Source organism: Hypanus sabinus, chromosome 18, assembly GCF_030144855.1.
Source record: "Hypanus sabinus isolate sHypSab1 chromosome 18, sHypSab1.hap1, whole genome shotgun sequence".
NCBI lineage: Eukaryota > Metazoa > Chordata > Chondrichthyes > Myliobatiformes > Dasyatidae > Hypanus > Hypanus sabinus.
The window spans coordinates 28966194-28983352 of record NC_082723.1 but is presented as its reverse complement, the minus strand read 5'-3'; the positions used below and the strand labels follow the sequence as shown (position 1 = coordinate 28983352).

The 17159-nt window shown below is 40.3% G+C and overlaps 1 protein-coding gene across 6 annotated transcripts in view; it reads right to left on the bottom strand.

Annotated features, from left to right (window-relative positions):
- LOC132407438 (DENN domain-containing protein 1A-like) overlaps positions 1–17159 on the bottom strand; it is a 606259-nt gene that overhangs the window by 91148 nt on the left and 497952 nt on the right. For all 6 annotated transcript variants that reach the window (XM_059993934.1, XM_059993938.1, XM_059993937.1 and 3 more), the window contains 3 exons: positions 15906–15977; positions 10617–10673; positions 7645–7776 (listed from right to left, as the gene is read on the bottom strand). In XM_059993934.1, the coding sequence (XP_059849917.1) occupies positions 7645–7776; positions 10617–10673; positions 15906–15977 (261 nt within the window). The remainder of the gene's footprint in view (positions 1–7644; positions 7777–10616; positions 10674–15905; positions 15978–17159) is intronic.

Here is a 17159-nt window from a genome sequence, read left to right as displayed (position 1 = left end):
ACATAGATAAAACCCAATTACTTTCATATAACTATAGCCCAACAAGAGAAATTGAAAGTAGATGTCCCTGGGCATGGCAAACAGAGTCTTTCAAATATTTGGGCATCATTATGCCAAAAGATTTGGCAAAATTATCAGAATGCAATTATCAGCCTATATATAAAAAAATTAAAGAAGATATAACAAGATGGAACCTAATTCCTTTTTTCAGTCTCAGTTCAAGGATTGAATCTATTAAAATGAATATACTGCCCAGACTATTATATTTCTTTCAGACCCTACCAATAGAGATTAATCAAAATCAATTCAATGAATGGAACAAAATGTTATCAAGATTTATTTGGCAAGGTAAAAGGCCTAGAATTTGTCTCAAAGCTTTGCAATTAGCCAAGGAAAAGGGGAGATGGGGCCTACCTTCTTTTACAGATTATTATTTTGCAGTACAGTTGAGAGCTGTGATATGTTGGTACAACCCATCATATGATGCTCAATGGAAAAACATTGAGGAGGGGATATTTCCCATCCCCATACAGGAAATTTTGGCTGATAACAACCTACAAAGGTACATAAATACTATTGATAACCCATGGGTGAAATTGACTTTTAAAACATGGAAAACTATTATAAAAGAATATAAACTAGAGGGAGATATTGCAATTCTTAAATGGTTGTGAATATGACTCGGATTTTATGCCAAATAAACTGGATGCTAAATTTAAGGACTGGAGAGCTAAAGGAATAACAGTTCTTTGCAATGTAATGAAAGAAGGACCACTGTTCAGTTTTGAAATGCTTAAAGAGAAACACTTATTAGAAAAACAAGACTTTTATCGGTATTTACAAATGTGACAATATGCTAATAGGACGGTTAAAAATGTAACCAAGGCAAGAACATGTTTGATAGAGCTACTTAGAAAAGCATATAATTCAGATAGCGGTAGTAGAATCATTTCAAGTGTGTATAAGGGTTTGTCAAATCTTAAAACACATTTGACTTCATACATTGAAACAAAATGGGAGAAAAGGAGGGTTAATTATATCTGAGGAAGAGTGGGCAATTATATGGAAGTATCAATGGAAATGTACAAGTTCACAGAAATGGAGGGAGTTTGAATGAAAAACTTGATAAGATATTTTATTACACCCTCTCAGAAATTCCATTATGATAGTAACCTCCCAGTTTGTTGGAGAAATTGTGGAAATCAAAATGCAAACTATTATATTTTCTGGGAATGCCCCGCTATCATAAACTATTGGAGTGGGATAGACAATGCCCTACAAGACATCTTTAAATGTGAAATACCCTTGGAGAGTAAGACCATATATTTTGGATAAATACCTCAAGAATGGTTGAAAAGAGATAAATATTTAATGAATATACTGCTGGTGGCTGGTAAAAAGACTCTTACTAGGAAATGTTTATCACAGGAGAGCCCAACCTTAAATGCATGGATGGAAATTACAATGGACATTTACAAAGTGGAGAAGATAACAGCATCTGTTAATCATAAGTTGGAACAATTTGATTCATACTGGGAAAAATGGTTTAACTATGTAACACCTCATAGGCCTGATTTTATCCTCACAAATCAATGAATATGTTGTTAAAAAAAGATCATTCCCTACTTGTAAACAGTTTTCTCCTTTTGCCTGTTTTCTTTCCTCTTTTTTGTAAGTGTATACCTCAGATAAATATGACTGTATGTGGAGATTTGTGGCATATATGACTATATATGTACAATATCTGAAATATATCTTATGGAAATGTTTGTTTGATGATGAACAATAAAAAATAAATTAGAAAAAAAAGACCATAAGATATAGGAACAGAAGCAGGCCATTTGACCCATCGAGTCTGCTGCGCTATTCAATCATGGGCTGATCCAATTCTTCCAGTCATCCCCACTCCCTTGCCTTTTCCCCATACCCTTTGATGCCCTGGCTAATCAAGAACCTATCTATCTCTGCCTTAAATGCACTCAATGACTTGGCCTCCACAGCTGCTTGTGGCAGCAAATTTGACAGATCTACCACCCTCTCCGCATTGCTGTCATAAATGGACGTCCTTCAATTCTGAAATTGTGCCCTCTTGTCTGAGACTCCCATACCATGGGAAATAACTTTGCCATATCTAATCTATTCAGGCCTTTTAACATTCAGAATGTTTCTATGCGATGCCCCCTCATTCTCCTGAACTCCAGAGAATACAGCCCAGGAGCTGCCAGACATTCCTCATATCCTTTCATTTCTGGAATCATTCTTGTGAACCTTCTCTGAATCCTCTCCAATGTCAGTATATCCTTTCTAAAACAAGGAAATCAAAACTGCACACAAAACTACTCCAAGTGTGGTCTCACGTGCCTTATAGAGCCTCAACATCACATTCATGCTCTTATATTCTATACCTCTAGAAATGAATGCCAACATTACATTCATCTTCTTTGCCACCGACTTAACCTTGAGGGTATCCTGCACAAGGACTCATAAGTCCCTTTACATCTCTGCATTTTGAAATCTCTGTCCATCTAAAGAATAGTCAGCCCGTTTATTTCTTCCACCAAATCGTATGACCATACACTTTCCAACATTGTATTTCATTTACCACAAGGAAAAAACTAAGTCCACTTACCTCGCCAAAGTTGAGGGAACACGCACCGTCATTGAGGGGTTAGCAATGGAAGGGGTGCGTAGCTTCAAGTTCTGGGTGTTAACATTTCAAAGATTGTACCCTGGGCCCAACATACTGATGCAATCACACGGAAGGCATGCCAGTGACAATACTTCATTAGGAGTTTCAGGAGAAACTTCATTATTTCACCAAAGATTCTAGTAACTGTCTACAGATGAACCGTGGAGAACATTTTAACTGGTTGCATTATCAACTGGCGTGTAGGTGCCAATGCACAAGGTCAGCAAAAAGCTGCAGAAGTCGATGCTTCAAGAAGGTAGCATCCTTTATTAAGGACCCCCACCACTCAGGACCTACCCTGTTCTCATTACTACCATCTCATTACTACACTCAACAGCTCTTTATCAGATTTCTGAATGGACCCATGAATACTACCTCACTGTTCTTTTTGCTTTCTTTTCCCACTGCTCATTTAATTTTTTAAAATATATTTCTTAATATAACTTATGTTACGTTTTATGTCTTGTACTGCCACGAAACAAAACAACACAAAACAACAAATTTCACTGCAAACTTCAGTGATAATAAACCTGATTCTGAATCTGATTCTTAAAAGCACAACACATGCAAAAACTGGAGAGCTGGAATGAAAGCAGGAAATACTGGATATACTCAGACAGTCTATAACGAGAAAAGATGTTAATGGTTTGGTATAAATAACTGTTGTTGATGCTGTTGCCAATAGCTGGCCCCAGATAAATTAAACCATCTACTTCAGGCCAAGGAGCTCTGCTCTCTTTCCACACTCCCCCAACAATTAAAACTCCTCCTGGATAATAAGACACACCAATCTTCACATTCCTCTTGCAAGAGCTATTTTTAAGTGGAGTGTATGAAGTTCCTGTTGAACCTGCAGCACTCAACACAACGACAAGCTTGATGCATTTTGCCTACAGTCCTAGGAGAACTTTGTCAGCCACTGCCCGGTCTTCAGGTTTTCCCGTGTATAAAATGATGCATCGCTTTTAAACAAGTAGAATGAAAATAACGAAGAATGTGAATTCAGGCACCTTTTGGATTTTTAGCATGCATAATCTTTAGATAATGAAGTCGTCAGGCCTGCATGGTGCAATAACTAGATTTGGGAGGTATCATTTGCAGCAAGCAGGTATCAGATAATTACCACTTAAAAGAGGAGAGCACTTGGTCTCCTTCCCTTGAAAGTCAATGTCATCATCTAGGCCTCACTTTCCATCAACAGCTTCCAAGGGGTAATGGCAGAGCAGAACCTTACAAGGACCAGTAACTGGCATGTTTCTAGAGGTCAGGGGCTGGGTAGCCACTCATTTGGGACAGGTGAGTCACATTCTGAGTTTCCACCATCTGCCGTTTGAAGACTGAGGTAAGCAGGTTCAGAGTTCAAAACCCAAAGGTTGATGACCCTGGGTCAGCAGGTCTGGAGGCCAAAGGCTTGATTCTGAGAGTCCGGAGCCAGTGCCTGAAGGTCAGAGGCCAAATGGTGATCTGTCCTGCGTTGGAGGCCTATCTGTGCATGTGGATTGGGAGAGGGTGATGGGAAACAAATTTGTTTTGCCGCTGATGTTTGCTGTGTACTGTATGCTGACTGCATGTTATTCTGCTGAACATTGTGGGGATGCTTTGTTGGCAACGAAACATGTGGTGACACGTGCTGCCTGCACCTCAGCACACCGTTAGGCTACGTTGGTTGTTAACGCAAATGACCTAATAAATAAATAAATCTGATCTGTCAACAGCCTGTTCACCAGTGTAACATCAATATAGAAAGCTACGACAGTAGAGTGGTTCAGTATGAGCGTAATAGCCACAACAGTGCACCATCAACTCAAAGAAACACTTTCAAGGTCTCTTCATCTTATGTTTGTGATACTTATTGCTTATTAATTGATTAATTCTTCTTTTTCTGTTTGCACAGTTTGTTGTCTTCTGGTTGAATGACCTAGATGGCCAATCTTTCAATGACTCTGTTACACTTGTTATTCTATAGATTTACTGAGTATGCACACAAGAAGATGAATCTCAGTGTTATATATGGTGATATATACGTACTTTGAGAATAAAATTTACTTTGAACTTTGAAATTCAAATCCTTCCATAAATCTGAGGAAGTCAAATTCAACTAATGAGGTGAATCTTGGTAACTACTGACTGCTGTTACAAACCATCTGGTTCACTATGCGTCTTGGATCTATGTTTATAATTAATTTCTACCTATTAGTCTCTGCCCATGAAGATCAAGGGGGTACAAATTCAACTGGGCATCGGAGAAAGTCATGACGCAACGTACACGTGGCATACAGGAGAATCTCTAGAAGCGTGGTTTTTAGTTAACAATTCTGTAAACAGACTCGTAGACCTCATCCTATTTATGAGCCAATGCAGACAAAATTCCAAACCACAGCACATGAAGATTGCCACAGAACCGATCAGTGACAGACTTTCAGATGACAACCAGTCAGCTGGTTGATAAGTATATAAAGGCCAAGCTTTGGGAGGACACCACAATTAGCAGTGAACTGATGATGTCTCCTCATATGGTGACAAAATGTTTGCAAGTAAATTGCCAAGATTAGAGAACAACTCAACCCAACCATCAACCAGCCAAGATACACATTTTCCAAATTAATTTCTCCTCCACTTCGGAAACAAGTAAAGACGGACAATAAATACCGGCACAACTTGCAACATCCACACCCATGAAAAAACAAATTAAATCCAGCGTTGCAGCATGTGCTGTCTTTCCTCACAAGAGCTTCTTTTGCCAGCCCACTTAAAATGCACAAATGCAAAGACAGCACCACTGTCACAATTACAGACCCCAACAATCCTCCTCACTGCTCCAGGGAGCAGGGCTTTCTCCTGACTTCTAGTGCTGTCTGTGGGGTGTTTGGATGTTCTCTCACTATGTGAGTTCCCTCCAATATCCCAAAGACATGTTGACTGGTTGTCAAACTGGCTGTGGTAAATTTCCCTGGTACAGCGAGTGGTCAGAGAATCAGGAAGAGTTGGTGGATGTGTAAGGAAGAGACGGCTATCGGATAGTAATTGGGGGAATGGGATTGGTGGGATTGTTCTAAGAGCTAACAGACTCAATAGGCCTGAAGGCCACTTTCTACATAGTAAGAAAAGTACAAAGGAATACGGATAATCATCGGCATCATTTTGTGCTGTGTTGTATCACATTGACGATGATAGTCTTTCGACCATGATTGTTCTTGACAAATTTTTTGCAGAAGTGGTTTGCCATTGCTTTCTTCTGGGTAGTGTCTTTGCAAGATGGATGACCCCAGCCATTATCAAAACTCTTCAGAGATTGTCTGCCTGCTGTCAGTGGTCTTGTGATATGTGCCACCTGCTCATATGGCCATCTACCAATTGTTCCCATGGCTTCACGTAGCCCTCAATGGGGGGGGGGGGGGTAGGTGCTATACCTTGGCCAAGGTGCAGGCAGATGAGTCAATCACCTCATCTGCTCCATGCTGACCAAGATTCCCATCTAAGCCAGTTCCATTATTCCTAGTACCTTTGAGTAAAAGAACCAAGAGCATAAAAGAAATCAAGATTTTGTGGCTACTATTTTATTAGTACCCTGCTTCAATATATGATGGGTACTGCTTAAGGCAGTGGGATGTAAATACATCTTTACCAAAGGAGGTGTAAGATATTCCTTCTCTTCACTAGCCTGGAGGTCATCTTTGGGCAAGGTGCAGCACCTGCTTAGTTGCCCTGACCAGGTCATGTGAAGCCATGAAATCAGATGGTGGACGGTCGTATGAACAGCCGGTGCATATCACAAGTCCTGGTTATGCGGCCACTGATGTCAAGCAGACAGTCTCTGAAGAGTATTGTTAATGGCTGGGTTCACCCGGTTTGTAAGGACACTGCCCAGAAGAAGGCAATTGCAAACCACTTCTGTAGAAAAATTTGCCAAGAACAATCATGATCATGGAAAGACGTGGTGCATAACAAACAAAATGCTACCATAACTCCCAACTCTAGAACAGGGATTCCCAACCTTTTGTTATGCCATGGACCCCTACCATTAACTGAGGGGGTCTGTGGAAACCATGTTGGGAACCCCTGCTCTAAAGAATGTTCACGGTTCAGTGTTCACATGACTTTTCACACACAATCCCTCCAATTTTTAACTGGGATTTCAGAGATTCCAAAAACTGATCTTTAAAATCACAAATCATAAACACAAGTGATTCTGTAGGTGCTGGAAATCCAGAGCAACACACACAAAATGCTGGAGGAACTCAGCATGCCAGGCAGCATCCACAAACGGAAACAAACAGTTGTTGTCTCCGGCAGAGTCCCTTTATCAGGACTGAGCTCTGCTGAGTGCCTCCAGTACTCTGCATTAATCTTTAAAACTGTTCAAAGACTCCTGAAGCATGTTGTAGGTTCTGTTTTCAATCCTAGCCCCAAAAATAGGAGATTCCATTTTTAAATAACATCAAATAATGTCCCGAAGTCTTCACGACATAACTGGTTCATTTTTCTGACAAGGAAGAGAAAGTCTGGATAACCAAATAAACAGTTGTGGCAATTTCAAAGGAGAAAGCTTGATGATGCAGGGATTTTGTCAGGAAATCCCGACTAATGAAGACCAATACACCATACATCTTGTTAACTATCCTATCAACTTGCTCTGAAAATTTGAGGGATCTGTGGACTTGGATCCCAAGATCCCACTGTTCCTCCACACTGTTAAGAATTCCACTATTAACCCTGAATCCTGCCTTCAACTTTGACCTTCCAAAGTGAATCACTTCACACTTCTACGGATTGAACTCCATCTGCCATTTCTCAGGCCAGCTCTGCATCCTGTCTGTGCCTTATTGTAACCTGGACAACCTTCTACGTTATCTACGATGTCGCCTGCAAACTTACTTCATTTATGTATAAACATTCTACAAAACAAAAAAAAGATAAGCACTCAATGAAAAGGAAACACATTGGCCCTTACATACCTGCCCAAAATGCATGGTTATCGGCCGCCGGTCGTCGCGCTGCCTCCCTTCCTTCTTCTCAGACAGAGGGGATGCCATACTTTTATGCTGGACATTGTCTCCCGCCACTGAGTAGCCATTTTCTGCCATTTCCTGCAAGACAGACACAAGAGATTAGCATTCGCAGGACTATTTGTGATTACTGGACACAGGATATCGAGGAAGGACTGCAGGGAGCAGCTGTCTACATGTTCTGATGTTAGAAACATAAGCTATACGCACAAACCAATAAATCAGTGAGTGACATACCAATTGCAACACAACCCTGTAGAACCCTAAGAGTAAAATAGGGAAAAACAATTCATTAATCAAAGAGTTACATCTCTCATTGGAATCCAGCGATAGTCACTGTGCAGGGAAGAATCAGACCCACTTTCTGCTAGTTTTGACTGAGAATAAAATATCCGACGGTAGTGTATTGGTTAGTGGGATGCTATTACAGCTCAGGGCGTTGGAGTTTAGAGTTTGATTCTGGTGTCCTCTGCAAGCAGGTTTGTATGTTACTTCCTGCGTTCGTGTGAGTTTTTTCCAAGTGCTCCAATTTTCTTCCAGTCTAAAGACAATTAGTAGGTTAATTGGTCATTGTATGCTGTCCTGTGATTAGGCTAGGGTTAAATCAGTGGGTTGCTAGGAAGCACGACTCTAAGTGCTGGCAGGGCCTATTTCACACTGTATCTCTGAATAAATAAATATACTTTCAGATATCACTATTGCAAGACCAAGAGTAGCAATATAGGTGTTACCTGTCACATCGTGCTCTTCATGATTGATGTGCACAACAGATGAAAATCAGTCCTGAATGCCTCCGTAGCTGTCAGGATCAAGGGAGGGCGAGGAAGAAGATTTTTCACCAGAATCGAATTGTGTTTGCTTTTAAAATTGAGCTTCCTCAAAATCTCCCAGAGTTTTAAAACAAGTAAATGGATACAATGGATAAAACTAAATGGACTAAATGGATAAAACTGGTGATAGTTATCCTGGGCTACTAATGAATAGGCAAGGATTTAATCTCATCATCCAGGAGTTCCATCTGATTTGAAGGTTCTGATCTGTTCTCATGATATTTGGTTATTCTTCTCCGAGGATCGTCACCTTGTAGTGATGGAGAGGCTTGTGAGTTCCTGAGATCCTGAGAGCGATGCCGTCTGGAACTCAGCCATCTGACGCTTAGCTCCTGACAGTTACCTGTGGCAAGGTCAGGGTGAAGTTCAGACAAGGAGCAATTTAACCCAGACCTCAATGGTGCAGCTGATGGAAGATGATGACACATCACAACAGCGGTGAAGGTGGAGGAAGGCTGCAGCAGTGCAGGGACTCCAGTCATCTTGCATTCGATGACACTGGACCCTAATCCTGATATATCAAGAACAGTGGGGTGTCTGCCCATGTATCAGCACCCCATGCTGAACAAAGTCATACACAAGCGTTCTCCATTAATGGAATCTATCCTAATGTCCCAGATTAAGTCCAGTGGCGATCATCAAGTGGTAAAGGGTGCAGGGTTGTGAGGTCTGGCCAGAATATGTGGACTCCAGATCAGCCTCTACAGCCACTTGAACGCCCAGCAATAGAACATCAAACTTAACTCAAGTGATTGCACTACTGCTAATTTGGCTATCGTTTATTTTAAATCCCTATTTTATTGAAATAATGAGAATAGGGATTCCTTTTGACAGAATTTCCAATGAATGTTTGAGAAAGTTGTAGCAATTCTCATGAAATAAAATTTCTGTACACTAGAATCAAATAACTTACTTCAGACTATCTATGTATAACACTGGCAGAGAGGTTTGGCTTAACACACACAAAGTGCTGGAGGAACTCAGCAGGTCAGGTAGTGTCTATGAAGAGGAATGAACTGTTGATGTTTTAGGCTGAGACATTTCATCAAGACTTTAAAGGAAGGGGGAAGAAGCCAGAATAAAAAAGTGAGGGGAAGGGAAGGGTCTTGGCCTGAATCGTTGACTGTTAATTCCTCTCCATAGATGCTGTCTGACCCACTGAGTTCCTTCAGTATTTTGTGAGTGTTGCTCTGGATTTCCCGCATTTTTGGACCAGAAGATCATAAGAAATAAGTGTAGAATTATGCCATTCAGCCCATTGTGTCTGCACCACCATTCATCACGGCTGACTTATTATCTCTCTTCAACTCCATTCTCCTGTCTTTTTCCTGTAACTTTTGACATCTTTACTAATCAAGAGTCTATCAACCTGTGTTTTAAATATACTCTGATTTAGCCTTCAGAGCCATCTGTGGCAATGAACCAGGACTGGAGAAAAAAAGTTGAGGAGTTTTATTGAAGGGTCTGAAACGTCAACTGTACTCTTTTCCATAGATGCTCCTCCAGCATTTCATGTGTGTTGCTTGGATTTCCAGCATCTGCAAATATTCTCTTGTTTCTATTTATATTTATTGTGTCTTTTAATTATTATTGGATTCTTTATCTTATTGTATTTTTTTTGTGCTGCATTGGATCTGGGGTAACAGTTATTTTGTTCTCCTTTACACTGTATACTGGAAATGGCATTAAACAATCTTGAATGTTGAATTGGTCACTAATTGGCAGCATCACTCAAGTAGGCCATGAAGTTCAGTAACACAACAAACAGAACTCTGGAGAATGGTACAGCAGCGATGCTCATGAGGTTGAGGTTAAGGAGGGATATTAAAGGAAAAACTTCACTCAACATCTAACTTGTGCTTTAACCATCTGAGCCAATATCAGACTAAAGCCCAGAAAGAAACAACACAACCTTTTTGGGTTAAGAGACGCTTGCCATCTCTCCACATTTTTCTGAGAGCCCACTCAGTATCGTCACTGTTAATGCATTTTCAAGTGAACCCGTAACAATGCCTCAAACAGCTCCACATTGATCAGTTAATATACCTAATGGCTCAGTACTTATTGCAGTACCAAAAATAAATCAAATACCTTTTGCTTCAAACGATTTTTCACCTCTTTTATTCCCATTTTCGCATGGTCCTTTGCCTAGAAGTGCAGAAGAGAATTCAAGTTAAAACCACTTCATTAGACTTCATCTCCCTCCAATAGTAACAAGCCTTCCCATTAAGCCATTTCTGTTTCTGCTGTTTTGGTACAATGCATTAACAGAAAACAGGAGCTGCAAAAAGTTCAAAGGAAGAACCAAGAACTTCTGAATACTAATAAATAGTTCACACATGCTCACTTATTTATTTATCTATCTGTCTGTCTATTTATTTATTTTGGAGCTGCAGTGGGAAACACCCTTCTGGCCCGCTGAGCCAAGCTGCTCAGCAACCCGATTTAACCCTAGTCTAATCATGGGACAATTTACAATGACCAAATAACCCACTAACCGGCACAGTTCTTGATTAGCAAAGGCATCAAAGGGTATGGGGAGAAGGCGAGGGAGTGGGGATGACTGTAAGATTGAATGGCAAAGTAGACTTGAGGGTCATATGATCTTTAGGATGTGGAAGGAAAACTGAACACCCAGAGGAAACCCAGTCAATCCATGGGGAGAATGTACAAACTCCTTAGAGATGGCACTGGAATTGATCTCTAACCTCTGACGTTGCAATAGTGTTGTGCTTACAATGAAGACACATGCTCGATGTTTTAGGAATATCTTCTTCCCTTCCCCTGTCAGATTTCTGAACAAGCAATGAATCCATGTATTGGCCATGGTGGATTTAATACATGGAAGGAAATGTCAAACTTGAATGGGTCAAGGACAATGATAGCAGACAGATCAATTGTCTTTGTCCCCGTCATGTGCCTGGAGATGGAGGCTGCCATATTGTGCAACTGTTTTACATCCTCCATTTTGTGAGATGAAGTTGCTTCAATTTCTGGTTTTTAAAGTAAACACAATGTTGCTTCAGGTAATCTGGTGGACTAGAGATAATTTCCAAATTATAAGTTACTTGTGAGGTGAATATAACATGCAGGTTTGTGAGTGTACGGGTCTGTGAGTAATTGGAGTCATTTACTGAAGAGAACGAAGAGCGGTAAATTACGCACTGTCACTTGCTGGGGAAGAGAGTAATAAATAGATGCTGGCCTTGAGCAGAGCTAATACAAAGGTGTTAAAGGTCAGACACATGACCTATAGCCTATGACACTGGAATGCAGTATTTGAATTGATAAGGAGCAAATATAAAAGTGGACACTTCGACTGTGCTATCAGTAATAGATCTCTCAAGAGAACCACGATTGTGAGGAAGAACCCTCACGCTAGGGGTTAGGAGAATGTGGTGAACTACATATACCTGTCTGGACACCCCCCCCCCCCCCCCCCGCTGACTGCTCCTGTGGCTCCTCCCACTGACCCCATTATAAAGGCGATTGGAGACACAGACCCTCCCTCAGTCTCCAGGATGTCGTGTGATGGTCACTTGCTGCTTGTGCTTTCTTCCAGCCAATAAAAGCCTACCTTAACCCACATCTCAGAGTTATTGATGGTGCATCAGAGAACAAAGAATCGATCATCTGAACAATGAGGAGTTAGAAATTGGAGTAACTGCCTGAGTGAGTATTGGTGGAAAGGGAACAGCAAAATTCACATATCAGACATGGCTATAAGCAGCAGAAGGGCCCCACAGAGGACTGTATTGGCTCCCTTCCTGTTTACCCGATATGCCTCAGAATTTAGATCCAACACTGAGCCATGTCATGTCATCTGCAGAAATTCTCTGATGACTCAGCGACAGTTTGGTGTATAAAGGGAGGATGGGAGGATGAATACAGGGCCCTGGTGGAAGACTTTGTCGAATGGTGCAAGCCGAATCATCAGCAGCTCTACATCAATAAAGGAGATGGTGATGGACTTTAGGAAGACCAAGGCTGCACTGCTCCATTACTATTTTTAGCGAGGACATGGATGTGGTGAGGACCTAGAAGGACCTACAAATACTGCCGTTGTACCTGGATGGCAGACCTGAGTGGAGCACCAACACAGAGGCTGTGTACAAGAAGGGCCAGAGGAGACTGAGGTCCCTTGAAGCCTCTCCTTCACAGGTTCTACCAGTCTGTTGTTGCCATACAATCTTCTATGTGGTGGTGTGCTGGGGCAATGGCATCAACATGGTGATGCAAACAGGTTCAATAAACTGATTAGAAAGGCTGGCTCTGTTGCAGGAGTCAAACTGGACACACTGGAGGCTGTGGTAGAACAAAGGACCCTTTGGAAAATTACGGCAATCCTGAACAATGTTCTTAACCCTCTGCATGCCGCCTTGGCTGAACTGAAGAATATTTTCAGTAACAGACTAAGACAGCTGCACTGCTCCAAAGAGGGCTATATGAGGTCAATAGGCTCGATAATTAGTCAACCTATAGGTGGAGAAGTGATGACCCCCTCCTGTTAGACTGTTATTAACCTCTGTTTACCACACCCTGCTATCGCATACATGCTGTGCAATACTACCATCACTTCTTATCTAGACGGTGTGAAAGTGCACCCATTACTGTATAATATTATGGTCATTCTTGCACTACCATCTTTATCAGTGAGAACTTGGAAATCTTGGAATTCCTGTAATCTTTGACTTGTAAATCTTGTACAACTTATTTTTAAGGTAACTTTTTTTTATTCTTTCTTACTTCTTTTCTACTATTTATATATCTGTGCACTTGTAATGCTACTGTGACACTGCAATTTCCTTTGGGATCAATAAAGTATCTAACTATCTAATTTGGATTGAATTGAATTGACTTTATTTCTTAATCCTTCGCATACATGAGGAGTAAAAATCTTTATGTTATGTCTGTCTAAATGTGAAATGTGCAATCATAGTAATTTATATTATATTTGATGTATTGCACTGTACTGCTGCTGCAAACAACAAACCTCACAGCATATGTCAGCGATAACAAACCAGAGTAACACACACAGAATCACAAAATGCTGGTAGAACTCAGCAGGTCAGGTAGCATCTATTAAGAGGAATAAATAGTCAACATTTTGGTCCAAGACTCTTCATCATAATAAACCTGATTCTGATAACGTGCTGAAACTCTAACGAGGTTGAAATTAAAACCTCTAAAATAGTTCTACCTTTTTTGACACAGGCATTGCTAAATATGGTCAAATTATCCTTGGAGGAACAGAATGAATCAAGTGAAGAAGTAAACAGGAAAGAAATATTCTCCAAAAGAAAATTCTGAGGCTTAGAATGCACCAGAATGAAAAGTCGCATGTCAAGGTATAACTGGATACTGAAGGAGAAATATACTGTAGCAAATTCACAATGCAAATGGCCCAGTAGGGTCCACAGTTTCTTTATAATGATTCTCAACTACCTAATGATAAACATTTTTGGTGCATTGTAAGCTTATACCGTGGTTTCCAGGGGCTTATTACTTCTGACATTGCCTTCCTTTTTTATATTCTCTAATAATCTGGATCACTTGGAGCAGTGACTTAACTAGATTCAGCAGAGAAGTTTGTAAACAAGGTCAGTCGTGGCCCCTGGAGATCTTTTACATCTTGTTTTCACTGGCACCACTCCTTTGTCAGCTTCGAAGGTCACCTGGATTATCAGTCCCAGTGGGCTCATGAAATCTCTTCTGGGAAATCCTGGAAGAAACCTTGTTATAACTTCCCCAGTTGTCCACCCAGGAGACACCAATTTTGGTACCAAACCAGCTTCACTGAACAATCATGAAGTTTGCTCGGCTTATTGTGCATCGGCCATTTGCTAGAACAATGTACTCCTTGCTCCAAACATTTATCAGCTCTTTCTCGCTTAACCGTGCAGTGGTCTCAACTCCATCAACACCAGGCGTAGATTTTGTCAGCCTTTCTCCTCCCTGTTAAGTTGAATGAACCCTCATCACTGGTTCTTCTGTCAGGGAAAATTTTCTTTCTCACTCACCTGATCAAAATCTTTCATGATTATATTAGATGTCTGCCTATAACATAAATTATTAGTTGTTTGCTTCTAAAAAATACCATTAACCATAAAATAGAGCAGCAGATTAGCCCATTCAGCCCATTGAGTCTGCTCTGCCATTCGATAACAATTGATTTATTTTCCCTCTATACTCAATTCTCCTTGCCTTCACCCTATAACCTTTGAAATTCTTACTAATCAAAAACCTAGCAACCTCCACTTTAAATATACTAAACAATTTGGCCTCCGCAGCCATCTATGACAATGAATTCTACAGATTCACCAGCTTCTGGCTAAGGAAGTTCCATTTCATCTCTGTTCTAAAAGGATATCCTTTTATTCTGAGGCTGTGCCCTCTGGTCCTAGACTCCTCTACTAAAAGAAACACTGGAAAATGGAGGACATTACTCATGCAGGCTTGGGAAAGGAGAAAAACACTGACACATGGGAGCTCGTAACAAATAAACTTCCTGAAACTAATTAAACTGATTTTCCTTAGAATGAGAAAGTAATGAGAAAGGTGACTCTAGCAAATTTTTACAGATGTATCACTATGGAGAGCATTCTAACTGGTTGCATCACCACTTGGTATGGAGGGTCCATTGCACTGAATTGGGAAAAGCTGCAGAAGGTGGCAAACTCAGCCAGCTTCATCATGGGCACTAGCCTCCCCAGCATCAAGAACGCATTCAAAAGGCAACGCCTCAAAAAGGCGGCATCCATCATTAATGACCTCCATCACCCAGGACATGCCATCTTCTCATGTCCGAGAGGAGGTATAGGAACCTGAAAACACTCTCTCAATATTTTAGGAAAAGCTTCTTCCCCTCTGCCATTAGATTTCAGAATGAACAGTGAACCAAACAATGAACACTACCTCATAATTTTCTCTCTTTTAGCACTACTTATTTAATTTAATTATTTTAATATATATTTCATTGTAATTTATAGGTTTTTATGTCTTGTTCCGTACTGCTGCCGCAAAACAGCATATTTCATGACATATTTGTGGTAAATATTTTGTTTAGTTTTATGTGCTGTTTGTGATGTACGTATGTTTTGGGAGTGCACTGTGGTCTGGAGGGATGTTGTTTCGTTTGGTTGTATATATGTACAGTCAGATGACAGTAAAGTTGAATTTGAAATGTCAGTGATAGCAACCCTGATTCTGACCTTCGAAGATACTGCTATTCAATTCTGTACTCTTCAGTAACATATAACTGTGCAAATGCTGGAGAGAGGTATTTCATTATGATATATTTCAGTGAATACCAGCATCCTAATTCCCTTATGATTTTCATAAATTAACAAAGTTTGTAACATTTTAAAACCATCCACTTACAAACTTGTACACTGTCTTCATTGCGGGGTTTGCCTTTGTCTTCATTGTATTTATGAGGGCCCCACTTCCTTTCTGTTAATAGATTAATGTTTAAATAATTTGCATTCTGCAAGTAAATATCTAAAGCATCATATTGCAAAAACATTCTCGCAATATTTCAGAGAGAGAATCACAGTCTTTTTTTAAAACAGTGATTCTCCTGTAATACCTAGGGATTTGAATGATAACATATCCCTGGACTAATTGATACATACTCAGACATAATTTGTAGGCAAAATTGCATAGAAAACTGCATACATTTCAAAAACTGTGAAACTGCTAATTTATCATTAGGCTTAAAATGTAACAAATCTGAGTAAATATAATCTTACAAATCTTACTAAAATAGTAATACAGAAGACAATCAGGAAAAGCTGAAAATAAAAAGGAAATGTTGAATTCTAAAATAAAAAACAGAAAATGTTAAAAATATTCAGGAGGTCAGGCAGCATCCATGGAGAGAGAAACAGTGATAATGTTTCAGATCAAAGTGTTGTCATCAGAACCAGTCATTATTAAAATTCAAATAAAGCGTCGTCAACCAGATACCTGAAGGCATTTCTCTTTACTTTTAGAGTCAGAGAGCCAGGCAGCAGGGGAACAGGCCTTTTGGCTTAATGCTTCCATGCTGATAGTGTTGCTCAGAGAGCTGGTCTCATCAGCACTCATTTCAGCAATAGGCCTCTAAACCTTCGTATCTGTAGTTACTTAGATGGCTTTAAATGATGCTAACGTGTCCACAAAACCACTGTTTCTGGCATCTCTTTCCAAATATACACAGCCCTTTGCGTGAAGAAGCTGCCCCTGATTTTCTTTAAAATCTCTTGGCTCTGACCTTAATCTAATGCGCTCTAGGTTCTTATAGCCTCTTCCCTGGGAAAAAGATAATGAGCTTTCATCCAATCGCTACCCCTGCTGATCTTATATATCTCTATTAGATCATCCCTCCTTGATCTCCTACGCTACAGGGAATAAAGCAACTTCAATCAGCTATCCCTGACCAACCCTCTAACGCTCAACCTCCGTCACCAAAACGCCCAACCAAATCTATGCCACAGAGCAGAGACACAGGTTCAGAAAGAAGACTGTTCTGTTTATTTCACTAAGTTACCTGCACATGTACTTTCTAGCAACCAGCTTAAGAAAGCAAATGATAGAGACACCAAGATTAGGGGTGTAGTGGACAGCTTGGTAAACTATCAAAGCTTGCAACAG